The sequence below is a fragment of the Dreissena polymorpha genome, chromosome 1 (assembly GCF_020536995.1).
Source record: "Dreissena polymorpha isolate Duluth1 chromosome 1, UMN_Dpol_1.0, whole genome shotgun sequence".
Taxonomy (NCBI): Eukaryota; Metazoa; Mollusca; class Bivalvia; order Myida; family Dreissenidae; genus Dreissena; species Dreissena polymorpha.
Window position 1 is genome coordinate 110007029 of NC_068355.1, and position 21776 is coordinate 110028804.

The 21776-nt window shown below is 35.4% G+C and overlaps 2 protein-coding genes and 1 long non-coding RNA gene across 6 annotated transcripts in view; 2 read left to right on the forward strand and 1 right to left on the reverse strand.

Moving 5' to 3' along the window:
- The window catches only part of LOC127843685 (sphingomyelin phosphodiesterase 4-like), an 84324-nt gene extending 79760 nt beyond the window's left edge, over positions 1-4564 (forward strand). For both annotated transcript variants that reach the window (XM_052373403.1, XM_052373412.1), the window contains one exon: positions 3183-4564. In XM_052373403.1, coding sequence (XP_052229363.1) covers positions 3183-3515 — 333 coding nt within the window. In that variant the 3' untranslated portion in view covers positions 3516-4564. The remainder of the gene's footprint in view (positions 1-3182) is intronic.
- Positions 4565-6326: 1762 nt separating this feature from the next.
- On the reverse strand, positions 6327-7171 carry LOC127844193 (uncharacterized). Its single transcript, XR_008032600.1, has 2 exons — positions 7089-7171; positions 6327-6998 (listed from the first exon to the last, which is right to left on the reverse strand). It is a non-coding gene; the product is annotated as an uncharacterized LOC127844193 (long non-coding RNA).
- Positions 7172-8215: 1044 nt separating this feature from the next.
- Positions 8216-21776, forward strand: part of LOC127843822 (trichoplein keratin filament-binding protein-like) — a 43535-nt gene continuing 29974 nt past the window's right edge. The window contains exon 1 of one of the 3 annotated variants that reach the window (XM_052373672.1): positions 8216-8319. The gene's annotated coding sequence lies outside the window, so the exon portion shown is untranslated. Of the gene's footprint in view, positions 8320-20886; positions 20932-21776 lie in introns of those variants that run through there. The other 2 variants (XM_052373682.1, XM_052373691.1) reach the window with 2 other exon arrangements.

Below are 21776 nucleotides of genomic sequence, written 5' to 3' on the forward strand. Positions count from 1 at the left end.
GTATTCCACCAGAACATTGGAAACATATCCGCGTCTTTGTAACACTGTTTTACTGCATGAAACAATTTTATTTCTAATGAAAAGGCTTAATAGATAGAACAGTTTTACACTTAATTCTCGACATCAATATAGTTTGTGCGTGCACTTTTTATTTTCAGAGAATTACCAGCGCAACGCGTTTATATTTAAAGGCTATGTTCTCATATTAAGTACTTACTTCCATATTCTTGTCAACATGTTAACATGTAAAAGTATAAAGAGCAGTGGAAGCGAGGTCTCACTTTAATACATTGCATTTCAACGCGGGTCAATTCGCGGCCAGTGTATGAATGTCAGAGTTTATATACAGGTCATCACCGGAGTTCGCGGCCAGTAAAATAATAGTTATATAATAAATACGCTATCTGTGAACTAGGTGACCTGGAATTTTCTTTAGACCAGAAATATGTAGATTCTTAATGTGTTTTCAACAAAACAATGATAAATATTATTTTTGATTAATTTAACAATAATTATTCCACCATATTGACCAATGTATTAAGCATGAGCGCGATGATTATCGATACTGTTAATAATCGAATCAAATAGCAATGCCTGACAAACCACTGAAACAGATTTGTTCGAGGAACGCGCCTATAAATACGGATACTTCTCGTGTGGCCGGTTGACTCGTATGTTTTAATTTCACTTCCATTCTTCTTTTGGTTTTCTGTTTTGTATCTATAGGTTTATGACCAGCAATATGTAATAATGTAAAATAAGCCGCGAAAACTCCGCGTAACATCCCGTACTGCGTGTGATGCAGCTAAGAACTGCACAGAAAAAAGACATTCGCTATCCTTGTTCTCATTCATTGAACTATCAACGCCGTATATCTTTTTTTATAAATATTTCTTGTTTTATTTAATTTAAAACCTGTCTGTAAAGGTGGATGTTTAGATGCAGGAATGATGTAATTGTACTGCTACTTGTGTAAAGTTTTAGTTATAATATTATCTTGGCACTTGAGCATGTGCATAAAATCTGAATTATTCATACAAGAGATCGCAAACCGTCATGTGGAAAACAATTGGTGCTATATCATTAACCTCTTACTCTGCAAAACCACAAAAGGAATGGTCTAAACTATTGTCTATTGTATGATAAGGTTGTAATCTTGTCTCTGTCAGACACAGTGTTGTATTAGGCTTTTATCTGTTAGAGGCATTGTCTTATTAGGTTTTAATCTTTTAACTGTCAGACCCTTTGTTTGATTAGGTATGAATCTTGTGTGTTTCAGATCTTTTGCCCATCTATTTTACACGAATGCTTGTTACCTTTTTTTTTTCTTTCATTGCCATTTACATTTTCAATGTGTGATGCTGCCCAATATATTGTAAACTGTCTATCAAGTTTTGCATATTCTGGTATTAGCTCTTGTCAAGTAAATTATTGCTTGTCTTTATCACCACAAACTTGATAACTATTTACTTTCACTAATGATATATACATATGTATACCTGTACTGTAACCCCATATTTTCACTTTGGAGTATATATATTAATTACATAATATATATATTAATTACATTATAACAGTGCTCCAGCTAGGCCTAAATCGAAGGGCGCCGCGCCCTGCCCTCCCGAACCTCCGCCATGCCCCCCCCCCCCCCCCCCGAACCTCCGCCCTGCCCCCCCCCTCCCCCCCCCAAAAAAAAATAATATATTTTTTTTTTTTTTTACATATGATTATTCATAAATCTCTTATTACATTGTAATTACTTTAATCCTCATTGTAGACATTATACTGAATGGTTTAATAATAATGGGAATAATACAATTATTTATAACATATAAATTCACATGCAATAGGAAGCATTCCAGAAACACCCGCGCGCTTGTACGTGCCCTTTTCACAAAATACTGCGCGTCGAAAGTGCCCTTTTGACAAATAATGCGCGTCAAAAGTGCCCTTTTGACAAAAAAGCCCCCCTGCCCTTTTCAAATCCTAGCTGGAGCACTGTTATAATTATTAGTTAATACTTTTGAAGGTACTGTACCCCAAATTTTTACTTTGGAGTATATACATTTTTTTACATAATACAGTCCACTCTCGTAATCTCGAAGTCAGCGGGAAGAAGAAAAAATATCGAGATAACGAGAGTTCGAGATATCCGATTAGGCGTTTTCAAAGAAAAAATGAGACGAAAATTTACCTTGTTTTTAACATTTAAATACCTGCTAAGTGGTCTAACTAAAGCCGTCACCGTGTGGCATAATACTCTCTTCCTGATATATACGCGTTTTTACGAGGCAAGATTAATTTTTTCTATTTAAATGCTTAAAACGACGTTTTAAGTATTACAGAATTGCATGAACACATGCGGTTATAATTTTTCTAAACTGTCGAGTAAACATCCGGTAATGTTGCTATTTAAAGTTATGATGCAATTGACCTCCAATCAAGACGAGGGTTTTCCATCTGAACATGCGTAAATCACGTTCCGGAATACTGAACTGTACATGTACATTTTGTAGTTTGAAATATTCTTTCAAGTAAGCCATGATAATGACTTTTGGAGTTCAATGATGGAACAATATTCTGTAAATTTGCAACGGTTAATATACACAAAAATATAACTCAATGCATTTTGGAATGTTGTTTGTAAAAACAAATAGTCTTTCGGCCTTGCGGCAGGCTGTGTATTAATTGCAGTTAATTGATGTTAAAAAGTGACAGGCCTTACTCAAGTGTTAATGGCTAACGACATTACACACGTGTGATCAGTGATGCAATTAACGGATCAATTTCCTACCGCACAGTATCGGGAGCAGCCGGGCGAAGGGGGACGGTGAAGTATCAAAGAAATTTTTTCTCACCTTTTGCCGACACTGGGACAGTTATTCGCACTTTGAGATAAACCACAGTAAATATATGTTAAATCGGGACTCGGGACAAAATTTTATATCGACATATCGAATTATTCGACATAACGAAAATCAAGATAAGCGATGTTTATTTATATAGATAAAGAAGGAAAAAAATGGGACATTGAGCTTACTTCGACATATCGAGAATATCGAGATATCCGATGTCGAGATAACGAGAGTGGACTGTATATATTAATTACATAATGAATACTTTTGTTAATTTTACAGTGTATCAACATATACTTCATTCATTACGAAGCATTTTCCTTTCAGTTTCACACTGAGATGGAGAGACTCTGCAGCCGTCCAGATCTTATTGGGAAAATGTCACAGGTTTACTTGTCTGCCCCAATATCACCATCCAAAGTTCCTAGCTCACCCATTCAACGAGAGGTGTTTGAACAACTGACCAGGCCAAGAATAAGCCTTCGATTCCTTGGTAGCTACCAGACTCTGATATACCTCATTATAGTGTATTTTGCACTCAAGTATCTAGCTGGATTCGGGCCCATAGGCTATTTAATGTTTCTGGTGCTGTGCACTATTGTGTACGGGTTGTTCCGGGCATTGACTTTAAATAAACTTAAAGACATTAAAAGCAATTGAAATTTAAGCATTACTTGGTGGAACTAAGCAACAGGTGTTTTACAGTGAATACAACGTCATAATTTCATGAGCCTGGTCTTTGACGGTAAGATATCGGAGGTGTGATCAAGAATATCGATATGACAATTTCTGTTTTTGAGATTGTACTCCCGTTTTACGAATAATAATATACATTGGGAATTCTATGACAAAACATGTTCAAGTTACATCAGGGAGAATGTTAAATACATCTCAAAAGTGATATACATGTATTGTGAGTTAAAAGATAGATATTGATTTCATATCAGTGTTTACCTAAGACGCATATCAATATTACTAACTGTAGGATAACATAATATGTAATTATAAAAATATATTTTTGGTCATTAGCAAAGGTCATAGAATTACTCCAATATTACTGTGCTTAAAATGTATATAATGTACTGTGCAATTATGTAATATTGTATTCATAATTTGTTCTGAAGTAATTTTGGAAATTGTTCGTGAGTGCAATAGTAACATCATCATTAATTATAATATTTTGTTTACATGATTCTTTAGAAAAAAGTATCTTTTTATTCAAACTAATAATTTAGATAAATGTCTCGTATGGTAATAGTTAAGGTGACATGTTTATTTTGCATGGCACAGTTTCGTGTAGTATATCTGTATGTTACTATATATGTATATATTGTTGTGTATGAAAGATTTCTTCAAAACGCACATGAACATTAAATAACATAATGCAATTGACATTTAAATTGAAAAAAGAAGATAAAGTTTCTTTATTATGATCTCCATAATAATAAGAACACAGGGATTGAAGTCTCCCTATTAATGGAATGAATGCATCTGTCTTAAGCATCATCCCTCGCTTGATTGATGGTATGAACATTGTGCATAACATTCCAAGGCTCATCCCTCAGACATGTCTCATGAAAATGTTACTCAATGTCCAAAATAAGTCCAATAATTAATGTTAAAATATGTAATGTGTAAACATGAGTCAGGTCTGTTATTTTGTTAACTTCAAAGAAACTTAAATGAAATAAAACAGTAAAAAATCAAAAGACTTACTTATGTTGTTACGGTGTATGAAACTTAATTTTAACTGCGAAATTATTGATTGACAAGGATCTAGCAAGTGACGTGTCATCACACTTACAATCAATTGTTGTGACACAAACTCTTAGCCAACTGCTTGACCATGACAACACACACCAACACAAAATGGAAATAAAAGGATGTTGGAAATGTATTTCAAGTGAAGAACTACTTAAATGATTGTTTTAGTCTGTGGTGCGATTTTTCCTTTAAGCTGATTATCTCCATGTTATGATAAAGATTTCATTCATTTAACCTGTCTGTTCGATGTTAAGTAGGTCATGCGAGTTGTGTATCGTGTTAAAAGTTGACCTAGCATTTGTAAAAATATTGCATTTTTGCGTTGAATAAGACCGAGATCGTAAAAATCACTGCACAATTGATGAAGTTATGGCTGTTCAATGAGATGCATCCCGTTTTCGGGTGATTTTGAGTTGAATACCTTGTTATATATATATTTGATAGTGAAATATTTTTTAAGAAAAGTTGCTTTTTCGTTATAATATGATTATTTATCAATCAAAAGGATTATTTCACAAATTATTATCATAGCCACACGCTTACCACCTGTGCACTGGGCAATAACGCAATTAATTTTAGTAGTACCCGAGCTGACGGTTTACAGTCGACTCGTTCCTAAGTCAACTCGCACGGTAGTCAACTCGCACGTTTTTTGACCATTCTAGGTTCAAGCTCGTATTTTACACTGCAAATTTTGGTTGAAGTACGCATGCTATAGTTCTAAGATACTCATATTTGAGCATCTGCATGTTATCACAGGAAATGTTTCAACTGATATTGAATGTCATTCAAGTTGACATATAATGTGTTCATGTTTAGTTCGCCGCTTCGCAACAAAAGCGGTTTCTAAACGTGCTAATTCGTATTCGTACAGTTTGTTGCCCTGTTCCGACGGGATTTTGACATCGACAGGCCAAATTGTATCAAAACATTCAATGATAAAGAATGTTTTTGCTGGGATAGGTCGACCAATTACTTGCCTAAATTATCACAAAAGATTAACCTGAAGTTCAAAATATTTTTTCTCAGATTTATAAATATTTACATCGCACAATGTTGCCCTGTTCCGGTGCCTCTTTTCAGTTCCGACGGTTTACCGTTATTTTTTTACTAACCCGTAAAAATCGCTAAAAGAGGTAAATTAGGGGAATGCAAAACGTCTTAATATGCTGCAGAAATAATATTTGGACAACTATTGGGAAAAAGGCACCATCTTTAGGTACGAAATTGAAGATATCGTTATGAAAGGCTATCACCAATTCAAAATAAGGCCTCCAATGCATACCGAGTTAAATGTGGACTTAGAATATACAAATCTATATGATGCAAATGCAGCATTAGTGTGGATTCCACCTATTGAGGACTTTCCTCCAGAAATGAGACAGAATGTAACAGACCAAAGTCGTTTCTTAATATTGTATGACATTGCAGGATTGCCCATAGGCCATGTGCCAAGAGGACTAGCTGGTGCATTCAGAAATATCATAGAATTGGAGGGTAAAATCACTGTTTTAGCCACTGGAGAGCCCTGCCCTAGCTTTGCGCCCTGGCCAGCCCCGGAAGCAACAGGTGGGGGTCATTCCATGTGACTTCATCATAACCTGTGCAGATAATGACTTTAATATCATCTCTGATGCCATCGATAGTATGCCCGAGAAGGAGGCAATGAAGATACAATAGATGTAAAAAAATGACGCAAAACAAAAATACATTTGTACATATAATTATGTGAATTGTCCTTCAATAATAAAACATATGAACCATTACTATGACCTTATGTTGGTTTTTTATCGTTATTACAATTATTACATGTAGCTACATAATACAAAGTAGGCTCATTTCTGATACAAGCACTCCAGCTGAAAAGTTAACACAACTATGGACACACATTAACAATATCTTAAGCATACAAGACTTGGTGTATATTGAACAATGTCACAGTAAACTATTCCAGCAAAGTTACAACAGTGCATATTTTATTTAATTGACAAACAAATGGCAAAATAATTATACTCCTTCAGAGGTTAAAGCAATCTTATCATAGTCATGGTCTTCGGGAATACAAGAAACATGGATCCAACTGTCGCATATATCACATTGAACCCAACCATCTGGATCCTCTGGAACTTTCTGACAAATCATGGTTCCTATCAGCTCTTGTTAAAGGAATACCTCTTCCTACATCTTCTAAGGCCTCTTTCACTCTAATCAATTTACCAGGTGATTCTCTGTATCCCCTCTTATATGTCAAAGTTATTTGTGTAGCTTTTTTACTGTGCTGGGCTCAAGTGTTGAGCTTGCTTCCGGGAACTGTAGTTACTATTACGTGGAGTCCTGCAGTCTGACCCACTGTTATAAAGCCTAATTTGTCCCATGTTCCTGTTGAAGAAAAAGAGAATACATTTAATAAAAGAGAAACAGAAAATGATTGAAAAAGCATGGTGATATCGGATGTCAATGCCTGCTTACAGTCAATATTTATTGTTTGGGCCATAGGAGTCTATATCAACATGTATACCGCCACGTGTTGGAAATATTTCAATAATCTCTTTGAAAATATGGACAGACAGACAGACGAACATAAATAGGTTATTGAAATGTAACCGGAGTCTGAGCAACTGACAATACAACAAAAAATAGTTAAAAATTTATCAAAAACTGTAAAATTGCAGGAATTTGCTCATTGTCCCTGAGGAGCCTCACCACTCAATGTTACGTCAAATCCATCGGAACTGGCCAAAAGTTTTCCATTTATTTTTGTTATAATTTCATTCAGATAACAGATATTGATTTATATAATATTTTTAACATATGCTGTCTGTACCTGTGCAATAACTTCTGCACTATAAAATATTCCCTGCCATGCCCAAGAAAAATTTGACATGAAACTCATTATTAAAAACGTCATTTTTCCGATTTTCAACCAAGTAAAAAAATTAACCTGCCATAAAGTATTTGGGATTTTGTTACCTAAGATAAAGATTTCATCAATCATGTACTGCTTGTTCAACAATGGCACGTGTGCGTGTAAAACGAAACAACTTAAGCTTTGTGGCCGCCGCTATTTACTGAAAGAACATTCGGATTCCATCGGAACCGGTGAAACGTCGGAACAGGGCAACGAACTGTATTCCTTGTCTTAACAGCCCTTCTGGGCCAACCGTGACAAGCACGTAAAAGTGTTAATGTAAAGTTTGTGACACCGTTGAGACCTTCTTACTTATATTAGACTTATAAAAGTGCACCGCGGATGTAGCCTTGTTTTTAATGACGTTTATTATTTGTAAGTGTCTATATCTTTCAGTATGTAGAGTAAATAAAAGTCTTCTACAATGGAACTCAACACTCTGAAGCCTCATTAATTTACCCCTGTGTCTTAAACCAGAACAGTCTATAATTGTGTGTACTTTCTCGTCTGTGTTGAATGAGTCCCATGTATTTGGCATCAGTCTCTCGATTTCAAAGCGGATGTCGGCTATAATGGGTTTTCGTATTTCTGACGTCAATGAACAGTTCAGAATAAAATGGCTTAGCGTTTCTGGAGCTTCGTTACATAGAGGACGGTGTTGTAAAATTATTTCAGTTGAAGGTAACCTATTGCAGATTTTACAACACCGTAATTTAGCATGAGCATGCGCACTAAATGTTTCCTGTTTACATTCGTTACAGAAAGTTGCAATCATAAATTTCATCAATAAAGGTATGAACACAAATTTAAGCATCGTCAGTTTGTAGTACAAGTGCACCATGGTGAAAATTGATAACAATTTAATTTAAAAATACATATTTCTATAGCTTTATGCTGAATTTTAATATTGTCATTCTGCGACTAAAATTCAAGTGCTTGCATGTTTGTCTTTTTCTTTTTAAGGGGCCGTCCAACAAATTTTGGCATGTATTGAAGCATGTCATGAAATGCTTTATATTGATAAATTTAAACATTTGAACAAAAAATCTACAAAAAAATTAAAAAAATTAAAATTTAAAAAAGGAAAAAAGTCACCCTCATCAGGGCTTGAATCACTGACCTCTGGAGTCCTGGAGTAAAATGTCTCCCACGTTGATCACTAGACCATCCATTCTCATGCTAAGAGCAGATTTATTTTCTTTAACTATATAAGCAATCCTTGTAGTATCCCAAAGTAAAACGACAACAACAGATCTTTCCAAATTATTCAATCATTTCGCGTCGCATGACGCTTTTCAGGTTTTCAAATCATCAAAAGATGCATATAATAGCGGCTCCTATTTTGATAATTGGTATCTTAAAAACAATAATTTTTGTTTTCTCAAGGTTATTATGGCTCAATGAGTCATTGTTGACCCGTGACAGGCTTGGCGAAATTGGAAAAAATCTGCCGGTCATCCGGACAGCATTTCAGAAAATCGGCCAGACCGGAAACATCAACAACAAAACTATGTACATTAACATAAACCCTTTATTTAGCTTAACAAGCCTCTGCTGGCACAGTGCTTTATCCTAATAAGATAACAGTTTTTCGGTGTTAATCAATTCGTCATGATAGCCTGGACAATCTTCTTCAATTTCCTTATCTTCTTCAGTGTCACACAGTTTATCAATCTCCTTTTTGAAGTTAGGGTCTATAACATTGTAAACTAAAGTAAGAAGAAATATCGAAAATAAAATTGGGGTTAACAGACACTGACCTGTACAATCAGGGCTTGACACTAACTTTTTTTAACTACTGACCCGAAGGACCACCAGCTTTCAGAAATTACTGGTCCTCCAAGATTTCAAGTAGTCTGACAATTTCTATGTTATTTCACTTAAATTTAAACTTATTTTCCGGACTATCCACAATGTATTGTGCATTTATAAATAGAAAACTATACTGTATTAATAAGTCATTTTGGTGAAAGCGGCAGTATTCAGCATTTTCACGACCTTAGAAGGCTTAGCTTCTTCCTTGCTTTTTTTAGCATTTTCTTTAGCGACATTGAGTTAATAAGTATCTGAATTTTGATGGGCTTGAAGAGAAGGCTTTCTAAAATGTACACACCCTGTCACATACGAATGTCCTTCATCTTCATCAACACGGGCCTCGGCACAGTACTTTACACAAATTCTACATGTCATGGTTTTTTTTTGGTTGAATAATAATCAACCCAATTGAATTCTTTTACCCATGAATCAATAATTTTTTTATCTCTTATCCTTTTCATATTTTCGCTGTACTTCAAGCTCCTCTTCATTGGTTTTAGGTTTTTTAGGTGGAGGTTCAATCTCCCCTGAAATGAAATTCCACATCGCGAAAACTTATAATCTTGAAAATAGGCACGTTTACTCTTCGGCAATATCAAAACATTATTAGGCGCCTTCCAGTGTAAATTCGCATGGTAAACAAAGTATATTCTAATGGTACTCATATTGATAAAATGCTGATTATTGCTGCTTTTTCAAAATAATAAATACCATTTTATTTCTTGATCTGAACGCTTCGAATTTTATGTTCATTTGTGTATCGATCACGGCGAAGTCCGGAAACATTTGCAGGAGACATTTGCGGAACGCAAATCGATTTTAATCCGATTACAGGTTTTTGTTATCCGGGCATCAAGAAAAATTGCAATTTCCAATATGTTGCTATTTTTATGCCTGTCTCGAGTCGGCCCATAAAATAATGATGAAATTATCTGTTCATTATGAACATATAAAGTTGTTTTATTGATGAAAACATAATAAGTTGGCCAGGATTTTTAACTGGTTCGACGGATCAATCAAATTTCTAGTTTCACTGGTCCTCTTTTTTTTACTAACCCCGGGTCAACGGACCACCGTTAGTGTCGAGCCCTGACAATGTAAAATGATAAAATTTTTGGAGACCTATGACGAGTGCATGTTATAAAGATATCACTAGAACATTGTTTATATTTAAAGCCATGCTTCATTAAGAAATTCATATTTTAATGTCCTTATCTACTCAAAAATATGTCAAAGCTATCAAGATCTTTTTTGTTAGAACACAGTTGCCATTTTTGCGCGTTTGAAGTAGGTGTTGTATAACCAGTTCGATTAGCTAATTGTACGTAACAAATTTATTACAAACATCAAAACAATAAGCAATTTCATTTTCATGATGTAAGGGGTTTGCTTTTCGAATTCTCAACTTAAAAAAAAAAGATTTGTTTTCATTCATTTCACATTTTGCCGGTTGTCAGGACCGACATTCTTGTTAAACCTGCCGGACCAAATGGGAATCTGCCGGTCAGGACCGGCGGACTGACAATTGCGCCAAGTCTGCTGTAATGGCCCACAGTTCACCTGGAGGTGACTAGAAGCAGTTCTTGTCACCCGAGGGTGACTTCAAGCCGACGCTAGTCACTTCAGGCAGGGCTTTTTTCCTGATTTTGTAAAGCGGCCCTGGCCCCTTAACTTTGTGAAAAATAAGTCGTGAATTTTTTAAATTGTGAGAAAAAATTAGTTGCAAACTTGTACAAATTGTGAAATTGAATTGTTTAAGAATGAGTATAGTTAAAGGGGCCTTTTCACAGATTTTGGCATTTTTTAACTTATTCATTAAATGCTTTATATCGATAAATGTAATCATTAGATCGTAAAAGCTCCAGTAAAAAATCAAGAATAAAATTAAAAAAAGGAAAAGAACATTGCCCGGACCAGGTTTCGAACCAGTGACCCCTGGAGTCCTGCCAGAGTCCTGAAGTAAAAACGCTTTAGCCTACTGAGCTATTCCGCCGAGTACACATACTTGACGTATTTTATACCTTATATAAGCAATCTTCGTAGTTTCACAAAGTTTAACGACAAAAACAGAACTCTCCAAATTATTCAATCATTTCGCGTTGCAACGCTTTATAATTTTTAGGTTTTACAATCGTCAAAAGATGCATATAATGGCTATATTAGACCATGGTAAATGTTCAGTATTACTGTTTCCTCACAAATATCATAACTAAAACGAAAATTTGCGAATCTGAAACAATTTTTTTCAATTTTGTCAATTTACCAAAGCGTGAAAAGATTCCTTTAAAGCATGTTTAATACTTGCATCATATTGAAATGTATGTAAATAATGCATTCAAATTATATTATCATTGTCTTGACACTTACTTTCAACAAATAACCACTTACAGTTAGATCAACAATATTCTGAATGGTAAACTCTATATAAAACCGTAGAAAATCCTAACCCCTGTCAATATCTTGTCTGGCTTAATAAACTTATGTAAGAAATTAAAACCAGTTATTTTTTCAGATTTACAAAGAATAAATACATACACTGTTTGAACATTACTACGCATAATGAAAATGCATAAAAATTAATGTTCACAGTTATGCTTTAGTTTAACCAATATGTACAATTGTAAACAGATAAGATATAGAATAACAAGTCTCACTTTCGGTTATCAATGCATGAATCATATGCTTTCTGTTTCAGCAAAATTTAAAACTACTTTCCTTATAATGTAATCAATGTCTGTTTTAATTTTGCATTTTAAAAATGCTGTAGAAATCTTTTGTGTCTTTATTGTTATAGGGAATTGCTATAAATCTGGATAATTTGATGTTTTTTTTTAAATCTTTAAAACATACCAACGCCAGATTTCCACTGCCATTTTGTTTGTTCATGGTGAGGTTGCTCGGCCGCGCTTGAACTACAGTACAGTCCACATGTTTTCCCCAATTTCCCTTGACACTCTGCAGACAGTATCTCTGAGGGTGATTAAGAAAATTCGCGATATGCGTCGTTTGCATGATTTGGGACTCCGCAGTTAATGATAGGCAATTTGATAAGCCGATGCGCCGGCCCTCGACGTTGACAACGCGGGGGGAAACTCAGTGTTTAACGAGATAACGATCAATTAAACTATGTTTGACTTCCTGATTTTCAAATAAAATTACATTTATTACAAGTACATATATATATATATATATATATATAGTTATATAAGTAAAATGTAATAATCCAGATTGTGAATATTATATAATAAAAGTAAAAACACGTGTCTGGGATTTTAAATATATATTGATTTAGCCAACGCGTTTAAAATTTAAACCTAATTTAAAACGTCTGTTAACCAAATCTTACTTTTCATCTCAAGAACCAAGAGTATCCAAATGTAATGACTCTAGATGCGCCCTGTGTGGTTATATTATTGAAGGGAATTCTTTTGATTTTAATGGCAAAATGTTCAAAATAAAAACTAATATGTCATGTGATATACAAAATGTGATTTATGTATTATTATGCAATGGAAGCAAACAATATTATATAGGTCAAACTGGCGATAAACTTAGAAATAGGCGATCTGTCCATGAACAACAAATGCGAGACCCCTCAACAAGACAGATGCCTTTAAGTAAACATTTAGATGAATGTTCACATAATGAACCAAAATTTAAAATATTTCCATTTTATAAGCTATTTTCGAACAATATTTCAGCTAGGTTAGCAAAAGAACAACATTTTATACATGTATTTAAACCCAAATTAAATTTCATTTAATATTTATTGACCTTATGACGTCATAATTGATATGATGTTATCTCCATGACATTTTGACGTTGTAATATATTGTATTATGCCCTGATGAGCTATGCGAAACGCGTTGGCTAAATCAATATACACAAATGTATATTTAAAATCCCAGACACGTGTTTTTACTTTTATTATATATATATATATATATATATATATGCAATTAAAAAAAACAACCAAGATAGCTCGATCCCTATGTGGTTGTAGAAGTAGTTGTTGTTGTATAGAAAACTCGTTGATTTACAACGAACAAAACATCTTTAAACTGATATTTACCAATAAATATAAGTTTGCAACATTGTTTTTATTTTGATAATTTAATCCAAAGTTTTCATGTTATCAGGTGTTTTTAGCTCACTTGTCACGGCGTCGGTTGTGTGTGCGTGCGTGTGTGCGTGCGTCCGTCAACAAGTTGTTTGTGTAGACTGTAGAGGTCACAGTTTTCATCCAATCTTTATGAAATTTAGTCAGAATGTTTATCTTGATGAAATCTGGGTTAGGATTGTATTAGGGTCATCCAGGGTAAAAAACTAGGTCACTAGGTCATAAACTAGGTCAAATAATAGAAAAACCTTGTGTAGACAGTAGAGATCTCAGTTTTCATCCAATCTTTTTTGAAATTTGGTCAGAATGTTTATCTTGATGAAATCTGGGTTGGGATTGTATTTGGGTTATCTGGGATAAAAAACTAGGTCACTAGGTCAAAAACTAGGTCAAATAATTGAAAAACCTTGTGTAGACAGTAGCGGTCACAGTTTTCATCCAATCTTTATGAAATTTGGTCAGAATGTTTATCTTGATGAAATCTGGGTTGGGATTGTATTTGGGTCATCTGAAGTCAACAACTAGTTCACTAGGTCAAATAATAGAAAAAACGTCAACAATTTGTTTGTGTAGACAGTAGAGGTCACAGTTTTCATCCAATCTTTATGAAATTTGGTCAGAATGTTTATCTTGATGAAATCTGGGTTGGGATTGTATTTGGGTCATCTGGGGTCAAAAAGTAGGTCACTAGGTCAAAAACTAGGTCACTAGGTCAAATAATAGAAAAACCTTGTATAGACAATTGAGGTCACAGTTTTCATCCAATCTTTATGAAATTTGATCAGAATGTTTATCTAGATGAAATCTGGGTTGGGATTGTATTTGGGTCATCTGGGGTCAAAAACTAGGTCACTAGGTCAAATAATAGAAAAACCTTGTGTAGACAATAGAGGTCACAGTTTTCATCCAATCTTTATGAAATTTGATCAGAATATTTATCTTGATGAAATCTGGGTTGGTATTGTATTTGGGTCACATGGGGTCAAAAACTAGGTCACTAGGTCAAATAATAGAAAAACCTTGTGTAGACAATAGAGGTCACAGGTTTCATCCAATCTTTATGAAATTTGGTCAGAATTTTTATCTTGATGAAATCTGGGTTGGGATTGTATTTGGTTAGTCAGGTGAGTGATTCAGGGCCATCATGGCCATCTTGTTTCTATACTGAACATGTAAACAAATGACCGAGGACCCTATTAAAAGTCTCGCAAATCTGTGTGAATTGACAGTTTGACGTTATGAAAGGAAAGCCTCTCCTGTCTAAAGGTATAACTTACTCAAGTAAGCACGTTCAACGAAGGTATAAGGAATGGTTTTAATTGTCGGAACAAAGTCAATTCTCTGCTGACTAATGCATTTATTTTCTCTTTGTAGGTAGGTTATTCCATTGATTGCTTAAAGAAGGTGGTTACTATTGAGTTGATAGTTGCATTAAATATTCACAGTTGTATTCTAGATGCCTTGACATTCAAAACAATGTTTTACCAGTTATTATGGACCAAATCGGCAGAGTGACATTCACACATCTTAATTCTTTTGTTAAAACACCGCAGACAGTAGTCTACACAATAGGTCAGTAGACAAGCTTTGCGTGTTTTCATAATGTCAAACACTTAATCCAGTTCCGTCCAGATGTCATCTTTAATCAGTTTACAGTACAATTTCTGTTAAAATAATAACTACTAAAATACCGTAACGCTAAAGATTCTACGTGTTCGATTTGGAATTAATTTGGAGGAAATATCAATTTATTCGCGATATAATTGTGTTAAAAAATACCAAAGAAACTTTTAACCAAAATCAACAGAATTCAATGTTCTCTGCGCAACAAGTTTTGTATAAAAAAATCAATACACGCACGCTTTCCAGGAGTATACCTTGACCTTGTACATTGCAGCATAATTTGCGCGCGCTTTTGTCGGGAAATATACATAATGACGGTATATTGGAAGCATTTATAAACGTTGTGTTACCATTAAAAATTGTTAGGGTGTTTCGGATTACTAATTATTATTCTCATTTGGAAATTTTACCGAACATTTATTCTTGTGTTATATGTGTTATGAATTAAATAATAATTTGTCAAAACACTTAACATGTCGTATATTCATTCATATTGTAGACGTACCTGTGAATTAAAAAAAATATTTTTATATTCATATTAATTTTCTATACAGTTATCTTTATTAGCTCACCTGATTGCTCGGGTGAGCTTTTGTGACCAGTCTTTGTCCGTCATCCGTCTGTCCAACCGTTAACAGTTATTTGTTAACACCCCAGAGGGCACATTTCTTTTCCGACTTTCATGAAACTTGGTCAGAAGTGTTGTACCAATGATATCTCGGTCGAGTTTGAAACTGGGTCATGCCGGGTAAAAAACTAGGTCACTAGGTCAAAAAAGAAAAACCTTGTAAACACTGTAGATGTCACATTTTAAGCCCAATCGTCGTGAAACTTTGTCAAAATGTTTGTCCTAATGATATGTTGGTTGAGTTTAAAAGTGGTTCTGGTCCGTTGAAAAACATTACCGCCAGTGGGCGGTGCAGTTTTCCTTATTTGGCTATAGAGATACCTTGTAAAGACTCTAGAGGCCACATTTTTTGAAACTTGGTCAGAATATTTGTCCCAATGATATCTCGATCGAGTTAAAAACTGGGTCATGCTGGGTCAAAAACTAGGTCACTCGGTAAAAAAAAAACAAACTTGGAAACACTGATAAGTCACGTTTCATGCCCAATCTTCATGTAACTTTGTCAAAATGTTTATCTTAATGTTGGTTGAGTTCAAAAGTGGTTCTGGTCCGTTGAAAAACATGGCCGCAAAAGGGCGGGGCAGTTTTCCTTATTTTGCCATAGGGAAACCTTGTAAACACACTAGAAGTCACAATTTTTGCCCAATCATCATAAAAGTTGGTCAAAACATTGGTTTTATTGTCATATCTCGGACGAGTTCGAAAATGGTCCAGATCGGTGAAAAAACATGGCCTCCAGTGGGTGGGGCATTTGTGAAAACATGTGAACACTCTAGAACTCTCATTTTTGGCCTGATTTTCATGAAATTTGGTCAGAACATTTGTTTCCTTGATACAAGAGTTGAGTTCAAAAATGGTTCTGGTCAGTTGAATAACATGGCTGCCAGGGGTGGGGGGGGGCGGTGCAATTATCTTATATTTATATAGTAAATATATTAAAAAAAGCTTGTGAACACTCTAGAAGTCACATTTTTTGCCTAATCATCATGAAAAGATTGGTTTTATATATATCTCAGATGAGTTCACAAATGGTCCCGATCGGTCAAAAAACATGGCCGCCAGTTGGGGTGGGGCAGTTTTCCTTATGTGACTAGAGACAAAACCTTGTGATCGAATATAAGTCACATTTTTTGCCTTATCATCGTGAAACTTAGTCAATGCATTGGTTTTATTGATTTCTTGGACAAGTTGGAAAATGGCTCAGATCGGTGAAACACACTTTTAAGCTCACCTGATTGCTCAGGTGCAGGTGAGGTTTTAGGATTGGTCTTTGTCCGCCATCCGTCCACATTTGGTTTGTAAGCACTCTAGCTTTCACACTTCTTAATCATTCTTTATGAAAGTTTCTGAAAGATCTCAGTCAAGTTTGATAATGAGCAAAATCACATAATTAATGCCATAATTATTGCCCTTAGAATGTCCAAATTTTCATTATATTATACAAAATCCTTGTAAACACTCTAGAGGTCACAATTTTGTTTCAAATTTTTATGAATCTTGGTCAAAACATTTATTTTTGTAAGCAAAGTTTGATGTCTGGTAAGGGGGTCAACTCAAAATATAGGTCACCAGGTCAAATCTTACAAAAACAAAAGCACTCCATACGCCAGAGTTTTGGTTCAATAATGATGAAACTTGACCAGGATGTTTGTCTGGACAATATCTAGGTCAAGTTTGACGTTAGGTAAAGATTGAATGAACCGACTCCTCTCAGTTGAGCAAACTAGGGCCATCTAAGCCCTCTTGTTTTTATATGCCACAGTATTTGAACAATTTTTTCATAATAACGTTTTTATTTGTTGGCATGCCCAGTAGCACTGTGCTAAGGTGGTGTTGCGCGGGGGTAGCTGATAAGAACTGAAATTGTCTGCATTTACCGACTAGGCTAAATTAATACACGCTGTGGGTAAAAGCAAATTCCCCTTGCTTTCCAACTCTGCGTAAACACTCGCTAGCAAAAAAAATCTGCAGAGGGAGCGCGTTTTTTGGGGAAAACGCGTGGACTGGACTGTACTGTAATACATTGGTTGCACCAGTTAAAATCTGTAATTGATTCATGTTTGTACAATCGAAGACAGTTAAAGGATTTGTAAATATAATTTGCAAATTCGGACTAAAAACAGTGAAACAAGACATATTTTTAGCTCATCTATTTTTTTGAAAAAAAAAGAGCCATTGTCATCACCTTGGCGTCAGCGTCCAGTTAAGTTATGCGTTTAGGTCCACTTTTCTTATAAAGTATCAATGCTATTGCATTCAAACTTGGTACACTTACTAACTATCATGAGGGGACTGGGCAGGCAAAGTATGATAACTCTGGCTTGCATTTTGACAGAATTATGTGCCCTTTTTATACTTAGAAAATTGAAAATTTGGTTAAGTTTAGTGTTTAAGTCCATTTTATTTTAAAGTATCAAAGCTATTGCTCACTGAAAATTGTTTCATTTATATTGCCGATCTCACGTGTTATTTTATTTTCCAATAATTAATTATCTTAAAGACGATAACGATAAAGATAAACTTGTTTGTGTTTTTTTTTTTTAATTATAATATTACGTGTAAATGTTTTGATTTCAATGAATTATGCATGAAATGCACAATTTCATAAGTCTCCCAAGTAACTGTCCACGATTTTTTTATCGTAAAGGAGTACACATTGCGGACCGATTAGTGTGCTTGGTATAACTAAGACACTGAAATTTTTTATTGGTATTGGAACGGAGTTATTCACACATGACTAATTCACAACCGCGCATTTTATTTACATTTCCCATCTCACGCGTTCTTTTCGAGCGTCTATAATTGACAGGAGACTTTAACGACTCAAACTTCTCAACACCATTACTGACATTATTGGCGTTAAACAAACAATGGAGGTGTGAAGTCGTTTGCCGGTTCGCATGTTTTGATAATAGCCCAGCTACACAAAACTTTACAGGTGACGCAAATTGCTTGATAATCACAACCCCAATCTTGACAAGACGTATGAAAACGTGTAAACAAACACAACATCAAATTTATTTACACATTTGAAAAGCAAGAAAAACAAGGGCTGTTTGTAAAACATGCATGCCCCCCATATGGGCTGTCCGTTGTAGTGGCAGCCATTGTGTGAATACGATTTTTGTCACTGTGACCTTGACCTTTGACCTAGTGACCTGAAAATCAATAGGGGTCATCTGCGGGTCACGATCAATGTATCTATGAAGTGTCATGATCCTAGGCAAAAGCGTTCTTGAGTTATCATCCGAAAATCATTTTACTATTTCAGGTCACCGTGACCTTGACCTTTGACCTTGTGACCTCAAAATCAATAGGGGTAATCTGCAAGTCATGATCAATCTACCTATGAAGTTTCATGATCCTAGGCGTATGCGTTCTTGAGTTATCATCCGAAAACCATTTTACTATTTCGGGTCACCGTGACCTTGACCTTTGACCTAGTGACCTCAAAATCAATAGGGGTCATCTGCGAGTCATGATCAATCCACCCATGAAGTTTCATGATCCTAGGCGTATGGGTTCTTGAGTTATCATCCGGAAACCATTTTACTATTTCGGGTCACCGTGACCTTGACCTTTGACCTAGTGACCTCAAAATCAATAGGGGTCATCTGCAAGTCATGATCAATCTACCCATGAAGTTTCATGATCCTAGGCGTATGCGTTCTTGAGTTATCATTCAAAAACCATTTTACTATTTCTGGTCACCTTGACCTTTGACCTAGTGACCTCAAAATCAATAGGGGTCATCTGCGAGTCATGATCAATGTACCTATGAAGTTTCATGATCCTAGGCCCAAGCGTTCTTGAGTTATCGTCTGACAACCACCTGGTGGACGGACAGACCGACCGACCGACAGACTGACAGACCGACATGAGCAAAGCAATATACCCCCTCTTCTTCGAAGGGGGGCATAATAATAATAAATATATCGGGAAAGACCTTGCTGACATACTATTGTAAATCAACAAGTGCCCCCAAATAAATTGTGTAACCCTAGTACAGTAGGGTATAATATTGTGGGAAAAAACAAAGTTTAAATAAAAATGGCTTCCTTGTTTTTCATATTCTTCTTCAAATTTATTTGATTTCAATGCTCTGTATGTACCTGAAAAAGATAAAAAATATTAATGTTAACTTTATAACGATTGTCCATCTATATTCAGATTGTAAATATAACACAATTATTAACATAGTAACAGTTAAAACAACGGGGAACAGAATGATGCGAGTTACCGTAACTGGGTAACTGACAGGGAAAAAATGTCTTGGCATGGCTGTAGTTATGCATAACACGCATCAAGTTTTAAAAATTAAATTTGGGGGTAAAAATGTGCGCCTTATACACAACCTTTTACGGTAGATTCGATTGAAACTTTGACAAAACAACTCTTATCTGACATACTACAATAGACTCCACCCAAACCATCCCCCACGACCCCACCCCGAATCCTCCCCCCCTCCCCAACCCCCGAATCCTCCCTCAACCCCCCCATTATTATTTTTTAAAATTAAAGATCATCTAATAAATGACCACCACACCCTCACACTATACCCCCCACCCCCCACACCAAAAAATTAATTTTTATGCCCCCGGTAAGGTGGCATTTAGCAGTTGAACTGTCCGTCAGTATGTCAGTCAGTCTGTCGGTCCGTCCAAAAAAAACATTGGCCATAACTTTTTCACTTTTGAAGATAGCAACTTGATATTTGGCATGCATGTGTATCTCATGGAGCTGCACATTTTGAGTGGTAAAAGGTCAAGGTCATCCTTGGAGGTCAAATGTCAAATTTATGGTGTCTGTTCGTCTGAAAACTTTAACATTGGCCATAACTTTTTCAATATTGAAGATAGCAACTTGATAGTTGGCATGCATGTGTATCTCATGGAGCTGAACATTTTGAGTGGTGAAAGGTGAAGGTCAAGGTCATCCTTTAAGGTCAAATGTCAAAAATGTGGCGTCTGTCCGTCCGAAAACTTTAACATTTTTTAACTTTTTTAATATTGAAGATAGCAACTGAAAATTAGGCATGCATGTGTATCTCATGAAGCTGCACATTTTGAGTGGTGGAAGTTCAAGGTCAAGGTCATCCTTCAAGGTAATTTTTTTTTTTTATTCAAAGAGGCGTTCTCATGAAGCTGCACATTTTGAGTGGTGGAAGTTCAAGGTCAAGGTTATCCTTCAAGGTCAAGATCATTCTTCAAGATCAAAGGTAAAAAAAAATAACAAATTTCAAAGCAGCGTTATCATGAAGCTGCACATTTTGAGTGGTGGAAGTTCAAGGTCATTCTTCAAGGTCTAAGGTAAAAAAATAATAATTTCAAAGCTGCGTTATCATTAAGCTGCACATTTTTAGAAGTGGAAGTTCAAGGTCAAGGTCATCCTTCAAGGTCAAGGTCATCCTTCAAGGTGAAAGATAAAATAAAATAAAATTCAAAGCGGCATTAACATGAAGCTGCACATTTTGAGTGGTGGAAGTTCAAGGTCAAGGTCATCCTTCAAGGTCAATTTTTTTTATTTTTTAAATCAAAGCGGCATTCTCATGAAGCTGCACATTTTGAGTGGTGGAAGTTCAGGGTCAAGGTCATCCTTCAATGTCAAGGTCATCCTTCAAGGTCAAAGGTCATTTTTTTTTTTTAATTTAAAGCGGCGTTCTCATGAAGCTGCACATTTTGAGTGGTGGAAGTTCAAGGTCAAGGTCATTCTTCAAGGTCAATGTCATCCTTCAAGGTCAAAGGTCAAACAAATAATAAGTTTAAAGCGGTGTTATCATGAAGCTGCACATTTTGAGTAGTGGAAGTTCAAGGTCAAGGTCATTCTTCAAGGTCAAGGTCATCATTCAAGGTCAAGGTCATCCTTCTAGGCCAAAGGTCAAAAAAATATATTTTAAAGCGGCGTTCTCATAAAGCTGCACATTTTGAGTGGTGGAAGTTCAAGGTCAAGGTCATCCTTCAAGGTCAAAGGTAAAAAAAATTATTAGTTTTTTTTCAAATTGGCGCAATAGGGGGCATTGTGTTTCTGACAAACACATCTCTTGTTTTTTTCAAACATGGTTAA